This window comes from Artemia sp. Qi Xiang Cuo, chromosome 18 (assembly GCF_049724085.1).
Source record: "Artemia sp. Qi Xiang Cuo chromosome 18, ASM4972408v1, whole genome shotgun sequence".
NCBI lineage: Eukaryota > Metazoa > Arthropoda > Branchiopoda > Anostraca > Artemiidae > Artemia > Artemia sp. Qi Xiang Cuo.
The window spans coordinates 4,557,365-4,576,210 of NC_142811.1; the positions used below are offsets into that span (position 1 = coordinate 4,557,365).

An 18,846-nucleotide genomic window follows, 5' to 3' on the forward strand; every position below is an offset into this window, starting at 1 on the left:
TTTTGGTCTGTATGTGTCTCTTTGGGCTGTTTGAGTCTTTTAGGTCTGTGTTTGTCTCTTTGGGTTGTGTTTTCTCTTTGGGCTGTCTGTGTCTCTTTGAGCTGTTTGTGTCTCTTGAGGCTGTGTGTGTCTCTTCGGGTTGTGTGTCTCTTTGGGCTGTTTGAGTCTTTTTGGTCCGTTTGTGTGTCTCTTTGGGCTGTTTGAGTCTTTTTGGTCTGTGTTTGTCTCTTTGGGCTGTTTGTGTCTCTTTGGGCTGTGTGTGTTTCTTTGGGCTTTGTGCGTCTCTTTGGGCTGTGTGTCTCGTTGGACTGTTTGAGTGTTTTTTATCTGTTTGTGTCTATTTGTGCTGTTTGAGTCTTTTTTGGGCTGTGTGTGTATATTTGGGCTGTTTGTGTCTCTTTGGGCTGTTTGTGTTTCTTTGAGCTATGTGTGTCTCTTTGGCCTGTTTGAGTCATTTTGGTCTGTGTTTGTTTCTTTTGACTGTTTGTGTCTCTTAGGAGTCATGTGGGGCTGTTTGTGTTTCTTTGGGCTATTTGTGTCTCTTTGGGATGTTTGAGTAATTTTGGTCGGTGTGTGTTTCTTTTGACTGTTTGGGTCTCTTAGGAGTCATGTGTGTCTCTTTGGGCTATGTCTGTCTCTTTGGGAGTGTTTGAATCTTTTTGGTCTATATGTGTCTCTTTGGGCTGTGTCTGTCTCTTCTGGCTGTTTGTGTCTCTTTTGCATATTTGTGTCTATTTGTGCTGTGTGTGTGTCTCTTTGTGCTGTGTATCTCTTTGGCTAGTTTGAATCTTTTTGATCTGTTTGTGTCTCTTTGGGCTGTTTGTGTTTCTTTGGGCTATGTGTGTCTCTTTGGGGTGTTTGAGTGATTTTGCTTTTTGTGTGTTTCTTTCGGCTGTTAGTGTCTCTTAGGAGCCATGTGTGTCTCTTTGAGCTTTTTTGGGGTGTCTGAGTCTTTTTGGTCTGTATGTGTCTCTTTGGGCTGTTTGAGTCTTTTAGGTCTGTGTTTGTCTCATTGGGTTGTGTGTCTCTTGGGGCTGTCTGTGTGTCTTTGAGCTGTTTGTGACTCTTGTGGCTTTGTGTGTCTCTTTGAGCTTTGTGTCTATTTTGGCTGTTTGAGTCCATTTGGTCTGTTTATGTGTCTCTTCGTGCTTTTTGAGTATTTTTGGTCTGTGTGTGTGTATTTGGGCTGTTTGTGTCTCTTTGGGCTGTTTGTGTTTATTTGGGCTTTGTGAGTCTCTTGTGGCTGTGTGTCTCGTTTGTCTGTTTGAGTCTTTTTGATCTGTTTGTGTCTCTTTGGGCTGTTTGAGTCTTTTTGGTCTGTGTTTGTCTCTTTGGGCTGTTAGTGTCTCTTTGGGCTGTTTGTGTTTCTTTGGGGCTATTTGTGTCTCTTTGGGCTGTTTGATTAATTTTGGTCTGTGTTTGTTTCTTTTGACTGTTTTTGTCTATTATGAGTCATGTGTGTGTCTTTAGGATCTGTTCGTCTATTTGTGGTGTTTTTATCTTTTTGGTCTTTATCTTTCTCTTTGGGATTTGTGTGTCTCTTCAGGCTATGTGTGTCTCTTGTGCCTTTGTGTGCCTCTTTGGGCTGTGTGTGTCTCTTTAGGCTGTGTGTCTCTATGTCCCGTTTGAATAGATTTGTTATGTTTGTGTTTCTTTGGGGTATGTATGTTTCTTTGGGCTCTGTGTGTCTCTTTGGGGTGTTTGAGTCATTTTGCTCTTTGTGTGTTTCTTTCGGCTGTTTGTGTCTCTTAGGAGCCATGTGTGTCTCTTTGAGCTTTGTGTGTCTCTTTGGGTTGTTTGAATCTTTTTGGTCTGTATGTGTCTGTATGGGCGTTTTTTGTCTCTTTGGGTTACGTGCGCGCACGTAACCTCCTCTAAATTAACCTTAAAAAAATTAAATAAAGCTATGTCGATTTTGCATGTCTCTCTCACTATGTATGCACACAGCCTCAAGAGACACAAACAGCTCAAAGAGACACAGACAGCCCAAAGAGAAACACAACCCAAAGAGACAAACACAGACCTAAAAGACTCAAACAGCCCAAAGAAACGCATACAGACAAAAAAGAGTCAAGACACCCCAAAAAAGCTCAAAGAGACACACATGGCTCCTAAGAGACACAAACAGCCTAAAGAAACACACAAAGAGCAAAATGACTCAAACAGCCCAAAGAGACACACATAGCCCAAAGAAACACAAACAGCCCAAAGAGACACAAACAGCCCAAAGAGACAAACACAGACCAAAAAAGACTCAAACAGCCCAAAGAGACAGAAACAGATCAAAAAGACTCAAACAGACCAAAGAGACACACAGCCCCAAGAGACTCACACAGCCCCAAGAAACACACACAGCCCAAAGAGACACAAACAGCCCAAAGAGACACACTAACAGACCAAAAACACTCAAACAGCCCAAAGAGACACATAGCCCAAAGAGACACACACAGCCTGAAGAGACACACACAGCCCAAAGAGACACAGACAGCCCAAAGAGAAACACAACCCAAAGAGACAAACACAGACCTAAAAGACTCAAACAGCCCAAAGAGACACAAAGACCAAAAAGACTCAGACACCTCGAAAAGACACACAGTCCAACAAGACACACACAGCCTAAAGAGACACACACATCACAAAGAGACACCCACAACCCAAAGAGACACATACAGCTCAAAGAGATGTACACGGCCCAAAGAGACGCACACATCCAACAGAGAGACACAAAGCCCAAAACGACACAAACAGCCAAAAGAGGCACACACAGACCATAAAGATTCAAACTGCCCAAAGAGACACACAGCCTAAAGAGACACACACACCCAAAAGAGACACACACAGGATAAAGAGAAATACACACTGTCGAAGATACACACAAAGCCAAAAGAGACACACACACAGCCAAAAGATAAAAAAAACGCCCATACATACACATACATACCAAAAAGATTCAAACACCCCAAAGAGACACACATTGCCCAAAGAGACACACATGGCCTCTAAGAGACACAAACAGCCAAAAGAAACACACACAGACCAAAATGACTCAAACAGTCCAAGAGACACATACAGCTCAAAGAGATGCACACGCCCCAAAGAGACGCACACATCCAACAGAGACACAAAAAGCCTAAAACGACACAAAAAGCCAAAAGAGACACACACAGACCAAAAAGATTCAAACTGCCCAAAGAGACATACAGCCCAAAGAGACACACACAGCCCAAAGAGAGACACACACAGGCTAAAGAGACACACACAGCCCGAAGAGACACACAAAGCCCAAAGAGACAAAAAACACCCATACAGACACATACAGACCAAAAGATTCAAACGCCCCAAAGAGACACACATAGCCCAAAGAAACACAAAGGGCCCAAAGAGACAAACACAGCCCAAAAAGACTCAAACAGCCCAAAGAGACACACAAACAGATCAAAAAGACTCAAACAGCACAATGAAACACAACAGCCCAAAGAGACACACATAGCTTAAAGAGACACAAACAGATCAAAGAGACATAGACAGCACAAAGAGAAACACAACCCAAAGAGACACACACAGACCTTAAAGACTCAAACAGTCCAAAGAGATAAATACAGACCAAAAAGACTCAGACACCCCAAAAAGACACACAGTCCAACGAGACACACACAGCCTAAAGAGACACACACATCACAAAGAGACACCCACAACACAAAGAGACACATACAGCTCAAAGAGACGTACACAGCCCAAAGAGACGCACACATCCAACAGAGAGACACAAAGCCCAAAACGACACAAACAGCCAAAAGAGGCACACACAGACCATAAAGATTCAAACTGCTCAAAGAGATACACAGCCCAAAGATACACACACAGGCCAAAGAGACATACACACAGTCCTAAGAGACAAAAAAACTTAAAACAGACACACACACCACCAAAAGAGACAAAAAAACGCCCATACAGACACATACATACCAAAAATATTCAAACACCACAAAGAGAAAAACATAGCCCAAAGAGACACAAATGACCTCTAAGATACACACACAGCCCAAATAACCACACAAATTAAAAAATTTATAAAAATGACAAAGAGACAAATACAGATAAAAGATAGGCACACGGCCAAAAGAGACACACACATCCAACAGATACAAACAAAGCCAAACAAGACACATACAACCAAAAGAGACACACACAGACTAAAAAGATTCAAACTGCCAAAAGAGACACACAGCCTAAAGAGAAAAACGCAGCTCAAAGAGACACACACACAGGATAAAGAGAAACACACTGCCCTAAAAGAAAAAAACCGCCAAAAGAGACACGCAAACCGCCAACAGAGACAAAAAACACGCCCATACAGACACATACAGAACAAAAGATTCAAACGCCCCAAAGAGACACACAAAGCCCAAAGAAACACACACGGCCCCTAAGAGACACACACAGCCCAAAGAAACACACACAGAGCAAACTGAATCAAACCGCCCAACGAGACACACATAGCCCAAAGAGGCACAAACAGCCCAAAGAGACACAAACACCCCAAAGAGTTTTTTTTATTTCTAAACTATTTTAAATTGACAACACTCTCCAAAACGTCACTTGTGTATTATAGAGTACACTATCACCCAATCTCCTCCAATTCGCAAATCCCTCCTCGTTCAACTGAACCCTCCATGTAACTGAACCCCTGTATAACCGAAACCCTGTACAACTGAACCCCCGTGCTACTGAACTCTCGTACTACTGAACCTTCGTGCAACTCAACCCAATTTAACTAAACCCCCGGGGAACGTTAGATCCTATTTAAATTGACAATACTCTCCAAAACATCAATTGTGTATTATACAGTGCATAACCACCCCATCTCCTCCAATTCGCAAATCCCATTACCCCTTTTTTTTGCAAATGTTAATCAAATATTTCCGATTCGTTGTTAGGCATTTTTCAAATTTATAACAAATTACCTCAGTTAACAACTCCTTCGGGGTTACCTTAACTGTTAATCAGTTTAATCCTTTTTTTCTCCACTGATACAATCCAATCACTAATTAGAATCATTCACATTCCTATTATTCAAAACATTAATTAATATTGTTCATTGTCTACGTAAATTAAGTTATCTCCTGCCCCTTAGAAATGAGGGAACAAAGGGAACGTTAGATCCTATTTTAAATTTACAATACTTATCAAACATCACTTGTGTATTATACAGATCACATATCTCATTACCCTTTTTAAATGTTAATCAAATAATTCTGATTATAGTGTCCAATTTTTTTGTCTGCTTTTCAAAATGATCGTATTTGGAAATCTGTCATTTAACACTAAGAAGTAAATTGGGTAACCCTTTCGCAATAACAATAGGCTTAGCAGCGATTAAATCTCATTGTCGGCGACAATTCAATCAGATCAGAGTTGTGCAAATGGAATACCTTTTCGCAAATTGAGTTAGCTTCTATTTCATAGACAAAATATTTGAATTCCTTTTATTCAAATCACCTATCAAGTTATCAAAAATATATGAACTAGAAATCTGGTCTGTAAATTGCAAATCTGGTAAATTGCGTCAGAAAAACTTGTCCTTCATAACATGTTATGCAAGGTCCAGAATAACACAGAAATTGCTATGGCAGTACGCAAATAGCATGGTCCTATACCTGCAAGCAAATAGCATGGCAATTGCTATACCTGCAAGCAAATAACATGGTCCTATACCTGCAAGCAAATAGCATGGCCATATACCTGCAAGCAAATAGCATGGTCATATACCTGCAAGCAAATAGCATGGTCCTATACCTGCAAGCAAATAGCATGGCAATTGCTATACCTGCAAGCAAAGTATAAGGTTGATTACTACTTCTAAGAAGCTCAATACACAGTATCCTCCCACCGAACACACTCCCCAGAAGACCGAACAAGCTAGAACCAGTTTCCTGCCACAAAACGTGGTATCAGCAGTCTTTTGTTCCCTTTTCACAAGTATATTGACATCATGAAGTAATTATAGTTCGTGTTTGTGCAATTTTTCCGTACCTTGTAAACAGCTCAGTTTTAGTGCTATGTCGAGTGTGTCAATAAATATGTCTATGTCTAATTGTCTTTAAAAGATTGTCTTCTATACTTCTGGCTGTAAGAACTGTTTTCTCACATCTGCTGCAACTTAGCGTGCTGTATTTTTCTTATACATGTTTTAGCAAAACTTAATTGACTCCCCTTAGGTCCGGCTTCAAAATTGGATTGAAATGCTACCACTAGCGCCAAAAATTCATCGCAGTGCCAAGCGACCAGGGAAAAAATATACAGCTTCACCGTCTTCTTCGTCTACGTGTTTCCGCCTTCACCGTCTTCTTCCTGGGCTGCCCCATTCTGTTTAGTGTTTCTCTACTCCATCCTGTGAAATTCATATTTTCTTTAGCTTGTTTCTTTTGATTCCTTTCATTATGTTCGACGGCGTCGTGCTTTTTGTCTGGCCTAATTGGGGTTTCCAAAAAGCACAATTTGTGATGACCTATCCATAAAACATGGCCTAACCATCTTAATCTCACCTTTGATTAAGTTCTAAATATTAGAATCGAAAACATTAATTATACAGCTTAAATATCTCTATCTCAATTAGATAAATAATTTCTGAGACCACACTGGCTAATCATGATAAACAAAAAATCGCGAAGAAAGGAAACGAGGACAATTAACAGCCAGTGAAAAAATTGAAAAATTATGCAAATATTTCGGTCAAGACCTCCGCTTGACCGTCCTCAGTGCAGAATGAAACTGATAAAAATATAAAAACCAAACCTTAAAATAAAAACACGAAACTAAAATTGGACGACCCTTTCCTAGTAACGGTGAAAGGGTAACTGAATAAAAAACACAAGTCTAAATGGCATTTCAGAATTTCATTTTGCGTAAAGCACTTTTAAAGGCTGATCACTTTCCAGTTTGATTGTTATCGGAGACTCTATTCGATTGCACAATATAACTTTGTGGATGTATGTAAAAACGATCAGAATTAATAATTTTGTCATAAATGGGACTTAGAAAATTTTCTCCAGTGTCTCTATTGAGAGCTACCTTTTGGTGAATGTGCTTTTTTATTTCAACTGCCTCCCTGAAAACTTGCGTGAGACCTATAACGGGGGCAACGATAGAGGCCTCGTCAAACAAAATGAAATGGTGTGGATTCTCATACAGATGTTGCGCCAAGGCGGACTCAAAAACCTCAGGCCTTTGGCGTAACCTCATTGCCTTGTCAATTGAGGACTTGTGCTCAGATAACCTCTCCTCCTATTGCTGTTGGGTTCTACCAACATAAAAACAGCCACAAGAACAAGGAATTCTATAAACACCACTACCCAGAATGGGGCTGGTTTTATCTTTGCCGTTGTTAAAAAAGTTCTGTGTAATATTTGAATTCTTAAAGGCGACGCTAAGTTTATGTTTTTTAAGGATTCTTTTCAATTTGTCACTCAATTTTGGAATGTAGGGTAGAACAGTGAAAAGTTTCTTATCATCCACCAATGGGACGGTATCTGTTGGGGCTTGTGGACCTGATGCCCTCCCCTCTGCCTTTTTTCGTCTTCTGTCTATAATGGTCTCAAGTAATTTTATAGGGTAACCATTGCAAAATAAAATGTCCTTAATATAGTTCAATTCTGAGTCTATGTGAGGCTCTGAGCATATTCTTATTACTCGGTCAAACAAAGAAATAACAACTCCTCTTTTTATGCAGGGAGAGTGGTTGGAGGAAAAATGCAAATACCTATCGTTATGCGTAGGCTTTCTATAAATAGAAAATTCAAGGCCAGGAGACTTATTGAAAATTAAAACATCTAGGAAAGGAAGTTTGTGGTTATGTTCTAGTTCTAAAGTGAACTGAAGGTTAAACTGAAGGTTGTGGCTGTTTTTATGTTGGTAGAACCCAACAGCAATTGGAGGAGAGGTTATCTGAGCACAAGTCCTCAAGTGACAAGGCAATGAGGTTACGCCAAAGGCCTGAGGTTTTTGATTCCGCCTTGGCGCAACATCTGTACGAGAATCCACACCATTTCATTTTGTTTGACGAGGCCTCTATCGTTGCCCCCGTTATAGGTCTCACGCAAGTTTTCAGGGAGGCAGTTGAAAAAAAAAAGCACATTCACCAAAAGGTAGCTCTCAATAGAGACACTGGAGAAACTTTTGTAAGTCCCATTTATGACAAAATTACTAATTCCGATCGTTTTTACATACATCTACAAAATTATATTGTGCAATCGAATAGAGTCTCCGATAACAATCAAACTGGAAAGCGATCAGCCTTTAAAAGTGCTTTACGCAAAATGAAATTCTGAAATGCCATTTAGACTTGTGTTTTTTATTCAGTTACCCTTTCACCGTTACTAGGAAAGGGTCGTCCAATTTTAGTTTCGTGTTTTTATTTTAAGGTTTGGTTTTTATATTTTTATCAGTTTTATTCTGCACTGAGGACGGTCAAGCGGAGGTCTTGACCGAAATATTTGCATAATTTTTCAATTTTTTCACTGGCTGTTAATTGTGCTCGTTTCCTTTCTTCGCGATTTTTTGTTTATCTCAATTAGAGTTGACCAGCGGAGCTGAAACCTCTTTCTTTTATTTGTCGTATATCTTATTAAACAGCAATAGTTCTGTAAATATCTATAAATATTTTCTCAAATATAGCACTTCATTTTTTTCGAAAAATTGGCATACTGCAACTTTTTGGTGTGAGAAAATGATCTAGATTGGTTTTGGCTTTGGGAAAATTCGTTCCACTCTCTCACCCCCTTAATATTTTTCATAAATTGTCTGCTGAGTAAAATTAGAGACCCCCTGAAGGTTGAAAGCCGTCGGCATAAGTAGGAGAAATGTTTCAAAACGCAATCTTTTGTTCACAAATCTGTCCTTTCCGAGATTTTAGAAAAAGACATTCCCGTTTATAGCTGTTAAGTGAGTTTTCGATTATTAGTTACTACTACTACTAAGAACTCACCGCAGCGCCAAGCCGCCTGAGGCCAACACAGCTGCGCACGTTCATCCTCCATTCCACTTCACATTAAAAGCTACGTGTTCGCTTTCCGGTGTGAAAAAAAAAATCTAGATAGGATACGACTTAAGGAAAATTTGTTTATGGCCTTAATTAATTTTGGAAAAATATTTTGGAATTCTATCACAAATACCCAGACGTCGAAGACCCGAATGATTTTACTTTCTACAATAATATGAAACTAAAGTTGTGTTGAGAAATAGATTAAAGGAAAACTGTCTTTCTTTTCACCGAGCGAAGCGTGGTCCTCTATTACTATTTTTCAATAAAAGAAAGTTGATCTACTGCGTGATATCACTGGGTGGTATGGAGAAACCTTTCTTTATAAAGCGGAGACTGGAGATTAACGAGTTAATCAACAATTTATTATTGTCCCTTTAGGCTGGTAGTTTAAGGCTCACAAAAAAAGGCTATACAGGTCCCATTTCTATTTTGTCACGCTATGATTGATGCTCTGTTCTACTCTGAAATCATTTTCAAAAGCATTATTGTCACACCTAAAGCACGCAGAGATTTTCAATCTATATCAGAACCAGAGGGGGCCGTAGGTCCCTCCAATACCCCCCCCCCCTCTCCTGCTCTTCCTACTGATAACTTTTTTATTAAGGTATGTATGTTATATACTTTTATTTTCTATCCAAATTTATTTTCTCTTATAGTATAGAATTCACTCTACTGAACCGTCTGTACAAACAAAAAAGAATTTTTTTAATGATCCTTAAATTATTAATTAAAAAAATAATAAATTATTAATTAGATCCTTAAATTATTAATTAATTATATAATAATTTTTAATTAAAAAATTATTAATTTTTAATAAGAATTTTTTTTTTGCGATACCCTTTCATAAGTTAAAAGGCGTTCGAGCGAATAGTAGTATTTTTTTTATATATATTGCCGTCAGGAGCGTACGCTGGAACGTTTTTTAGATGGGAGGCAATAACAAAATTGTTGGGGGCCAACGATATAAAAAAACAAAACAAATTTAATGGATAATTTGAATAAGATTAAGATAATCAAGAAATTTAGGAATTTAGTGAATAGCGTAAGTCCCTAATAGCGATTTTTTAAATCGAATTCTAATCTAATTTCTTAATGTTAAGTAAAAATCATATAAACTATTACTTTATTAGTTTCATAATTTATAACAATAATATCACAATATTTGAGCACTAGACTACATCTAGTATCATCTACACAAATATTTTCAATAATCAAAAACCGTTAATTACCATTTGACTACCAGACCATTACTTTTCATAATGCAAACAAAAAGAGTAAAGAGTCGGTATTTTCTGGACATAAGGATTACTCTTCCCTTTTTCTCTCTCTCTTTTACACCTTCCTTCTTCTCTTTTTATACCGTACCGTCTTCTCTCTCTTTTTTATTACCTGGGTTGAATTGAGTCTTTCACCTTCGTTTTATTTCTGATCTGTAGATGTGAAATCAGAATAATCAAATTTTTGTCTGCATTTTCTTTTTATAAGTTGAAATGTTTATTTTGAAAAAGGATTTTTTTTTTTGTAATGGTTTGAAATTTTCTCTGCTAATGGCAATGGTCAAGTTCAGTATCGGTATTTTTTTTTTAAATAATTTTTTTACTTCGTTGCGTTAGAAAAGTTTCAAAAATCCCCCTCTCCGTTCCTTTTTTTCTTGTTTACGATGGTATGATTGTGTGGTCTTTGACTCCACAGTTGTACTGTGGAGGCAATTACTGCAATACCATAGCTAATGTATAAATTAAAAGATAGTTCTGGAATGTCAAAACGTATCGAATTTAAGTTCCGTTTTGCCCTCGTTGCTTCGAAAATGCCCAAATTAACTTGTTCAATTTTAACACTAAACCCTGTCAAAGGGCTCATACGCAGGGGCGGGAGGCAGGGGTGGTGTAGTTTTCTATATAGTTTCCAAGGGTGCCAATCAGCGAATTCTTGGGGGGATGGGGCTAATGTGACAAGAGTGCCAACAATTGACAAATTTATTTAAGAAAAAGAGGGGGAAAACAAGAGACGAGGGTGCCAGAAAAAATCTTGGGAGGGAAGAATTCTTCAGCAACCCTGGATCCGTCAAGGGAGAGAAAGCCGTCAAGGGAGATAACCCAGTTTAATTTCTCATGAGTTTAAATATGTCTCCACAGTTTCCTATAGTTTCGCTACGATTTATATATTTTTGTTGTTGCAACGAGTTTGAGGCAAGCATGAGCACAGAAGCTCGGACTAACTGTTTCGTCTTCCTTGAGGCACCGTATTTTTTACAATTTTGTTCAATATTTTTGGGTGATATTCATATAATTTGTCTGTTTTTGCTGTTGTGATGAATTTGCCGGTCCATCTTCAGACTTTTGAGATTTTTGAAATCTATTTCAGCTTGTATACGTCATACGTGTCACTATGAACGTATGCACCATTTTTGAATGGGGAAGGAGATGATTCTCAAAACATTAGGCACACGAATGAATCATTTGGAAACTATTGATAACTATGGAAGGATTAACAAAGTTATGGGACGAGCCTGAGCCCGGTGCATGTGCCTGGATGTAATATTGTTAAAATGTAATTTTAATTGTAAATAATTATTTAATTAACCTAATTTATACACACTTTATAATATTCACATAATAACGTTAATTTGTTAATTTCACGTTAATTTGTAAATTAACGTAATTTCATTAAAATATTTTATAGTCACAGTCATTTTTATAATTAAAAAAATTTCAAAATAAAGTTGATAATAAAAATTGTATTTAATTTTTAACGAACAAACAAACGAGCGAACTTATTAATTGTAGAGGAACTTAGCGGTTCTTAATTGATGTTGATATTATTTTTAAAGAATCTGTAACGATACTATTTGATAACTCCTTTTCATTGAATATTGAGGCTTTTGATAAGGCATTTTGTCTTAGCAGTGGCGATCGCTTGCCACTTTTTCCACTTTTAATATTGTAATTTGCCGTGAAACTTTCTGATGATACGGAAGAATCACATTGGATCCCTACAGTATTATGAGCCGCATTCTTGTAAGAATATGGTCTTATTTTTCTCAAAAGATCCTCTATATTTTCGCACTTAATTTGTAACTGCTTTGTCCAGCTCACGCCTAGTTTATTTTCACTTTTAATTTCTTTGCTCCGCTTTCTTTTTGGCTTTTTGTCTTGTGTGGCAACACAGCCAGTAAAAATATGGTATTCTTCTCGGGACGACTGACTGGATCGACTTTGACTGGGAGATCCGGGCGGAGACTCGGCTGCTGTAACAACTACTATAGGCAAATCTCCGTACTTGTAAATCGGAGACGGCCCAGGTTTCGTCATTAATGTATTCTGAAAATGAAAAATATAATGAGAGAACAGTAGTAGAAATAAAATAATAAAAATCTTGAGATGGTGGGGGGAAGGGGGCGTATAAGGCCAAGAAATTTTTTTTGAATAAGATTTATGAGAGGCGAAATGATAGAAGCGTAATCTAAGCCGATGTTTCACAAAATATTTTTTGGAAAAAAATTCAAAAAACTTTTGTATCTTTTTTCACTGTCTAGTAAATGGACTTATCCCCGTTTGAACGTTGATTTGTTCGCCATTGAAAGGCAGTGTGGTGTTGAAAAAAAAATACATAATTGAAGGGATTACGTCCAAAATACGTTGTATATACGGGGAAACCCGTTTATATTAAACCTGTTTTGTCTATTAAACTCTCTTGTAAATGGAAAAGCAGTAGACAAAGCAACTATATTAATCTAAATTCAAAAAACTTTTATTGGTAAATGAGAATATGAAAAAAATTGTTTTCATTTACATAAACAGTAATATTTCTTTTAGACACTAACACAGACCCCACTTACAACTCAAGACTTTGGATGAACCCAGTTTTTGAGCTCTCTCAGACAAATCTAGTGAATGAACCGGAAGTTATTATTCCGTTCTGTATAAATACATTAGTTTTAATTTTAGTACTTTAGTGTTTGAGGTGATGACGACCAGGCTTTTGTATCCGTTTTCACTGTCTAATAAATTGACTTATCCCCTTTTGAACGTTTATTTGTTCATCATAGAAAGGCAGTGTGGTCTTTGAAAAAATTAAGTTACAGTTGTGCTTAATGGTACACAGCGGCTATAGACAGTCGAAGGAAAAAAGTGATGGAGACCCGTAAAGCGGGTAATTCTTATCTAAATTGATTTAAGAGCGTGGTTTCTCATTGAATCTACACTATTTAGACTGTTGTTTGTGGGGTTTTAGAGGGAGGAGGTACCTAGATTAGGTTAGGTTGCGTATTTAATATATGATATGCTTTACCCCCACCCCCCTAATGTGCAAATATATAGCCCAAATTTGTTTCTAAATTATTATATATACATTCTATCTTATTTCTGGTACTGGTACATTAGATGGTCATTTCTAAAAAGTCAAGTTTGGTTAATGCTAATGAAATAAAATAAATTAATTAATGAAATGAAATAAAATAACCCCCGTCTGATCTGGCGGGTTTCGTCTGTCATTGCATGACTGGTTTCCTTGCATTATATATAAAGTGACCATCTAATGCACTATTAATGCACTGTACCTTATTTTTGTTGATTAGCATTAACCAAACTAGACTTCTTTCGTGTGTACCATTAAGCGCAACAGTACCAAAATACATAATTGAATTTATTATATCGTATATGTGCGAAGATGTGACCAAAAAATTTATATAACTATAAATTCAGAAAAAAATTCCTTTTGCAATTAAAATAAGGAGAAGATTTTACCCCCTTCATTAGAAATTCAACTTTTGTATCTGTTTTCACTGTCTGATAAATGGACTTATCCCCATCCCCTTTTTTGAAAACCGGACAAATTTTCTCAAACTCGTAACTTTTGATGGGTAACATTAATCTTGGTGAATTTTATATATTCTGAATAAGCATCAACATTTTTTTCTTTTAATGTATATACTATTATTAAGACTCTTAGAGTTTCTCTGTTTCCTAGAGTTTCGGTTACTATTGAGCCGCATCGCTTCTTACTTTTACAGTTCGTTGACACGAAAATCCTAGAAATCAGTTTTTTTTTTTTTTCTTCTTCTTTTCTTTTTTTATCGGGCTGTAACTTTGAAACGAATAGAAGATATGCACAGGGATTTCGTAGTCAATATGTTGATATATCAGTTTTTGTTATATCAGGAAACCAGGAAAAAAAACTCGTAAATAACGGTATAAGTCACGAAACAGTACCAAATTTTCACCCTATAAAAACCCACGAAGCTTCTATGATTATGACTGTTTATTCTTTGATCAGTATTAGAGGGCAAGTAATCTTCCACATGCGGTCACTTCTTGCTGGTTAGGATTATTCTTGGTAAATGGTTACAGACGGCAAGAACTAAGTTTAGCTTTTTATGATGTACATGTTTAAGTAATCCTTAACTGTGTTTAATATAGCTTCTGAACTTCTAATACAAACTTTTGAAGGAGTTTGTATGAATAGTATTGAAGCTGGAAAAAAGGCTATGCACTCCGAGGTAATTAAGAAATTGAAAATAGAAGTACACCTTGGATATAGAATTTTGCAATTTTGTAGGTATAACAGTCTAGTTATAACCAATACGGTGTTTGGTCATAAAATGGCTCATAAGTTAACATGGTATTCACGTGATGGTAAGACAGAAAACCTTATTGATTATGTTATAGTAAACCGAAGACTAGCAGGATCAATAGAAGATACTAGAGTATATAGGAGTGCCGTTATTGATGTTAAAAGTAAAGATCACCATCTAGTAGTGTCAAGGGTTAATTTAAAGCTGAAATATCGGAAGGGTAACTACCCCCCAGGAAGTTATGATGTTGGTAGATTCCAGCAGGATAATTTGAGATAAACTTTCCAGGAACAGTTGAATACTAAACTTTAGAGTTTAAAATTTGATAATGTGGAAGATGGTTGGAACAATTTTAGAAAAATAATTTGTGAAGTTGCTGAAGGTGTATTAGGAAAGAAAGCTAGAACTGCAGCTAAGAAAATTAGTGAAAAAGCTTTATTTTTAATAGAAAGGAGAAAGGACTTGTACAAGAATTATCTGAGGGATAGATCATATGAAAACAAAAAGAATGAAAAGAAAGTGGAGAAAGCATTAAAATATGAACTAAGGAGGTGTGAAGTGGAGGCCATGGATAAAATTGCCGAGGATCTGGAAGATGCAGCTAGACAGCATAATAGTAAAATATTGTACTAGCATGTTAACAAATTGAGAGGGAGTAGTTACTCCGGACTTGGCCCAGTTAAAGATAGGAATGGGGTCGCAATTAGTGATAAGGAAACAACTAAAGAGAGATGGGCCGAACAGTTTGAGAATTTGCTTAACCGAGATAGAGTTGCAGGAAAATATATAGAGGAAAATGAAAAAGTTTGTGATACCTTGGATGTTAAGGAAGATTTGTTTTGTGAGGAGGAATTAGCAACAGTACTAAAAGGATTAAAAAATAATAAGGGTCTAGGTGCTGATAGGATGATAAACGAGTTTCTTAAATATGATGGCTCTAAGGTTAGAAATAAGTTACTGAAGATTATGAATATAACTATAGAAAAAGGGAAAGTACCTAAAGATGTTAGGAAACTCTTAATTAAACGACTGTTTAAGAAAGGTGATAAGAGTGAGCATGGTAATTATCGAAGCAATATTCTGGTCTCTGTAGGTAGTAAATTACTTAGTAATATGATACCTTTTGGAGTGAGAGATGCCGTAGACAAAGTTTTAAGAGAAGAACAGTGTGGTTTTTGAAAAGGTAGAGGATGTGTCGACCAAATTTTTACTCTTAGGTTAATAATTGAGAAGTGCCTGAGTTTTCAAACACCTTTGGTCCTTAGTCTTACAGTTTATTAGCAAGCGTTCGATTCTGTTGATAGAAGAGCTTTAGGTAAAGGTTATATCCTTGTATGGCATACCAGACAAAAACATTAAAGTGATTAATGCTATGTAAGAGAATAACACTGTTGCGGTTAAGGTAGGAAATGAGGTTAGCAGCTGGTGTCGTATTAAATCAGGAGTTAAGCAGGATTGTGTTCTATCCCCCTTTATATGGATTATTTTGATGGACTTTGTTTTAAGGAGCACAGGAAAGGCAATGGGAGACCACGGAATCAAATGGGGAGGAAAAAGTCTCCAGGACTTGGATTATGCTGATGATTTAAGCATCCTAGATGAAAGTGTGAGCAAAATGAATGAAGTTTTAGAGGTTTTGCTAGCTCAGGGTGCTAGAATTGGTTTGAAAATTAATGTTAGGAAGACTAAGTCACTAAGGCTAGGAATAAATGTTGATGAAAAGGTGACGTTGGGTAATGAAAAGATTGATCAGGTGGGCAGCTTCACTTACCTTGGTAGTATTATTAGTAAAGATGGTGGAAGCAGTGAAGATGTTAAAAGTAGAATAGCCAAGGCTCAGGGTGTTTTTTCACAGTTAAAAAAAAAATTCTGAAGAATAGGAAGATAAGTCTGTAAACCAACATTAGAATATTAAAAGCTACAGTGATGACAGTGGTCAAATATGGCTTTGAAGCATGGACGCTCCGACAAGCGGATGAAGATTTGCTAGACATTTTCCAAAGAAATTGCTTAAGGATTGTTCTGGGTACCCGGCTGACTGACCGTATTTCAAACAATAAGCTATACGAAAAATGTGGTTCAATACCGCTCTCTAGGGCTATAATGAAAGAAAGGTTGAGGTGGCTAGGGCACGTTGTGCAGATGAAGAATGACAGATTGCCGAAGATTGTTCTTTTCGGCCAACCGTCTAGGGCTAAACGGAAAGCAGGTCGTCCCTGTCTTGGGTGGGAGGACGTCATAAAGAAAGATTTAAAGGAAACGGGAACTTCGTGGGCGGGTGTAAAAAGGGAGGCTTTGAAATAGATTGGGGTGGAGGAGTAGCGTGCGTAGCTGTGTTAGCCTCAGGTGGCTTGGTGCTGAGGTGAGCTGTTAGTAGTAGTAGTAGTAGTAGTAACGGCAAGACGAACTTGAATGCGAATAAATTGAAATCAAAATAACGACTAGGTTCGTTTTAAGGTAGAGAACCTGAAAATTAAAAAAGTAGTAGTTGTAATGGAATCCAAAAAAATTAAGTGAGGATTGGGAGGGAGTGGCAATTAGGAGTCTTTTAAAAAAGTTTTGGTCATCGAAAGGAGAATAAATTTGAACAACAATAATCGGCATGATTCGTTTTAGATAAAAGGCTCATAAAACAGATAAAAATGATTCGGTCATATGAGTGCCAGAAATAATTTGACCAAAGGGGTGTGGAGTAAGCGAAACAATTTCTAGGAATAAGAAAGGGGTATATTCGTTTTAGAATTTTGAGTAGCAAAAGCTATTATACTAATGGGGTTGGGGGTACAAAAAAACTGTAGGGGGGCTAAATTTCAAATATTAAGTGAGAAAATAGACGGGACTAATCAAAAGAATTTATTTTGTTTAATGTGAAGTTGTATAAATTTTTTCTCCAAAAAGTGTCACGTAACGCTTTTTGAATCAACGTAGCTGGCATTACCCATGGTAAGTATATTCTTGTTTTCACAGTTTGTTTTATTTTTCAAGATGCAGTTCGTTATTGTCTACTGCAAATTGCATATCTTATAATTTGCAAATATATGTTTTCGTCTTTTATTTTTTATTTATTTTAATTTGGCACTCAAGGCGATAAGAGAACATTCGCACGGAATATGAAAGTGTACAGAAAGCTTTTTGCTATATGGAAATCCCTCCCCCCCCCCCCCAAAAAAAAAGAAGAAAAACAGAAATCAAATTAGATACTAAAAAAGGTAACGCCAACGACCAATGAAAACTTATGGTTTAAGAGGTTGGGTTACGGAGCAGTCCATATCTATATCTGAACTATGGGGATAAGGAGGACACAGATCACTTTATTTGCAGTTTCAAGGAGGTAGATGATTTGAGGGAGAAAATTTTCGGGATTGGTATTAGAGGGAAAGGAAGAATGGTGGAAATTTGAAGAGTAATTGCAAACTGGATCCGTGTGGAAACACATCACAGAGGAGTTTTTTGGTGAATGAAGGATTGGCAAGATAAGTAAAGCAGATTTTGAAAATATAAGTGTTGGGCACCTGGTCCTAATTATCAAATAAATGTTCTGCTTATAACTTATTGTTACTTCCGCTTTAAACTCATTGTTTGACGCGTGGTCCTAATTATTAGCTAAATGTCCTTTTTTCATTTTTTAATTCCCTTTGAATTATTTTTTTCACATCCAATCAATTTTTGAGATAGCCATTTTGTTCAGTATAGTTGAAAAGTCCAGTAATTATGTCTTTGGGGAAGGTTAAATAACCATGGCTAACAGGCTTCATAACTCCCCCTGGCGCTCGAAGCAAGGGCTATAAGTTATGCTAGTTGCCCATTGTTAAGATATAAGATTTTTATGGAAAGGCTGGTCTTGTCAGCTTTGGAAGGGACTCATTCGATTGGAAATTGAAAGCACTAATGCCCTTTTTAAGATTAAAATGTGATCAGAGGGTAACCAGCCCCCTCCCCCTCATGCCCTTTTTTCCAATATGCATCCGATCAAAGTTTTGTAGTAGCCATTTTGTTCAAAATAGCCCATAAGTCAAATAAATATAACTCTGGGGTTGATAAATCCCCTCAGCCCCTGGGACAAGGGCTGTTGCTTCTGTAATTTGTCCATTCTTAACATATTGGAGGGTTTTTGTGAAGGGGTCGGTCGTACAAACTTTAGAGGGGGTTCATTCGATTGGAAATATTTAAAGTGCCCCTTTTAAGATTCAAAAGTGATTGGAGGGCAACCACTCCCCTTCCTCCCATGCCAATC

General features: G+C 37.2%; 1 protein-coding gene across 1 annotated transcript in view; it reads right to left on the bottom strand.

Moving 5' to 3' along the window:
- Positions 1-10,313: 10,313 nt before the first annotated feature.
- The window catches only part of LOC148941140 (uncharacterized), a 42,214-nt gene continuing 33,681 nt past the window's right edge, over positions 10,314-18,846 (bottom strand). Inside the window, exon 2 of the mRNA XM_089104316.1 lies at positions 10,314-12,360. Within this exon, the coding sequence (XP_088960442.1) occupies positions 11,833-12,351 (519 nt within the window). The 5' untranslated portion in view covers positions 12,352-12,360 and the 3' untranslated portion in view covers positions 10,314-11,832. The remainder of the gene's footprint in view (positions 12,361-18,846) is intronic.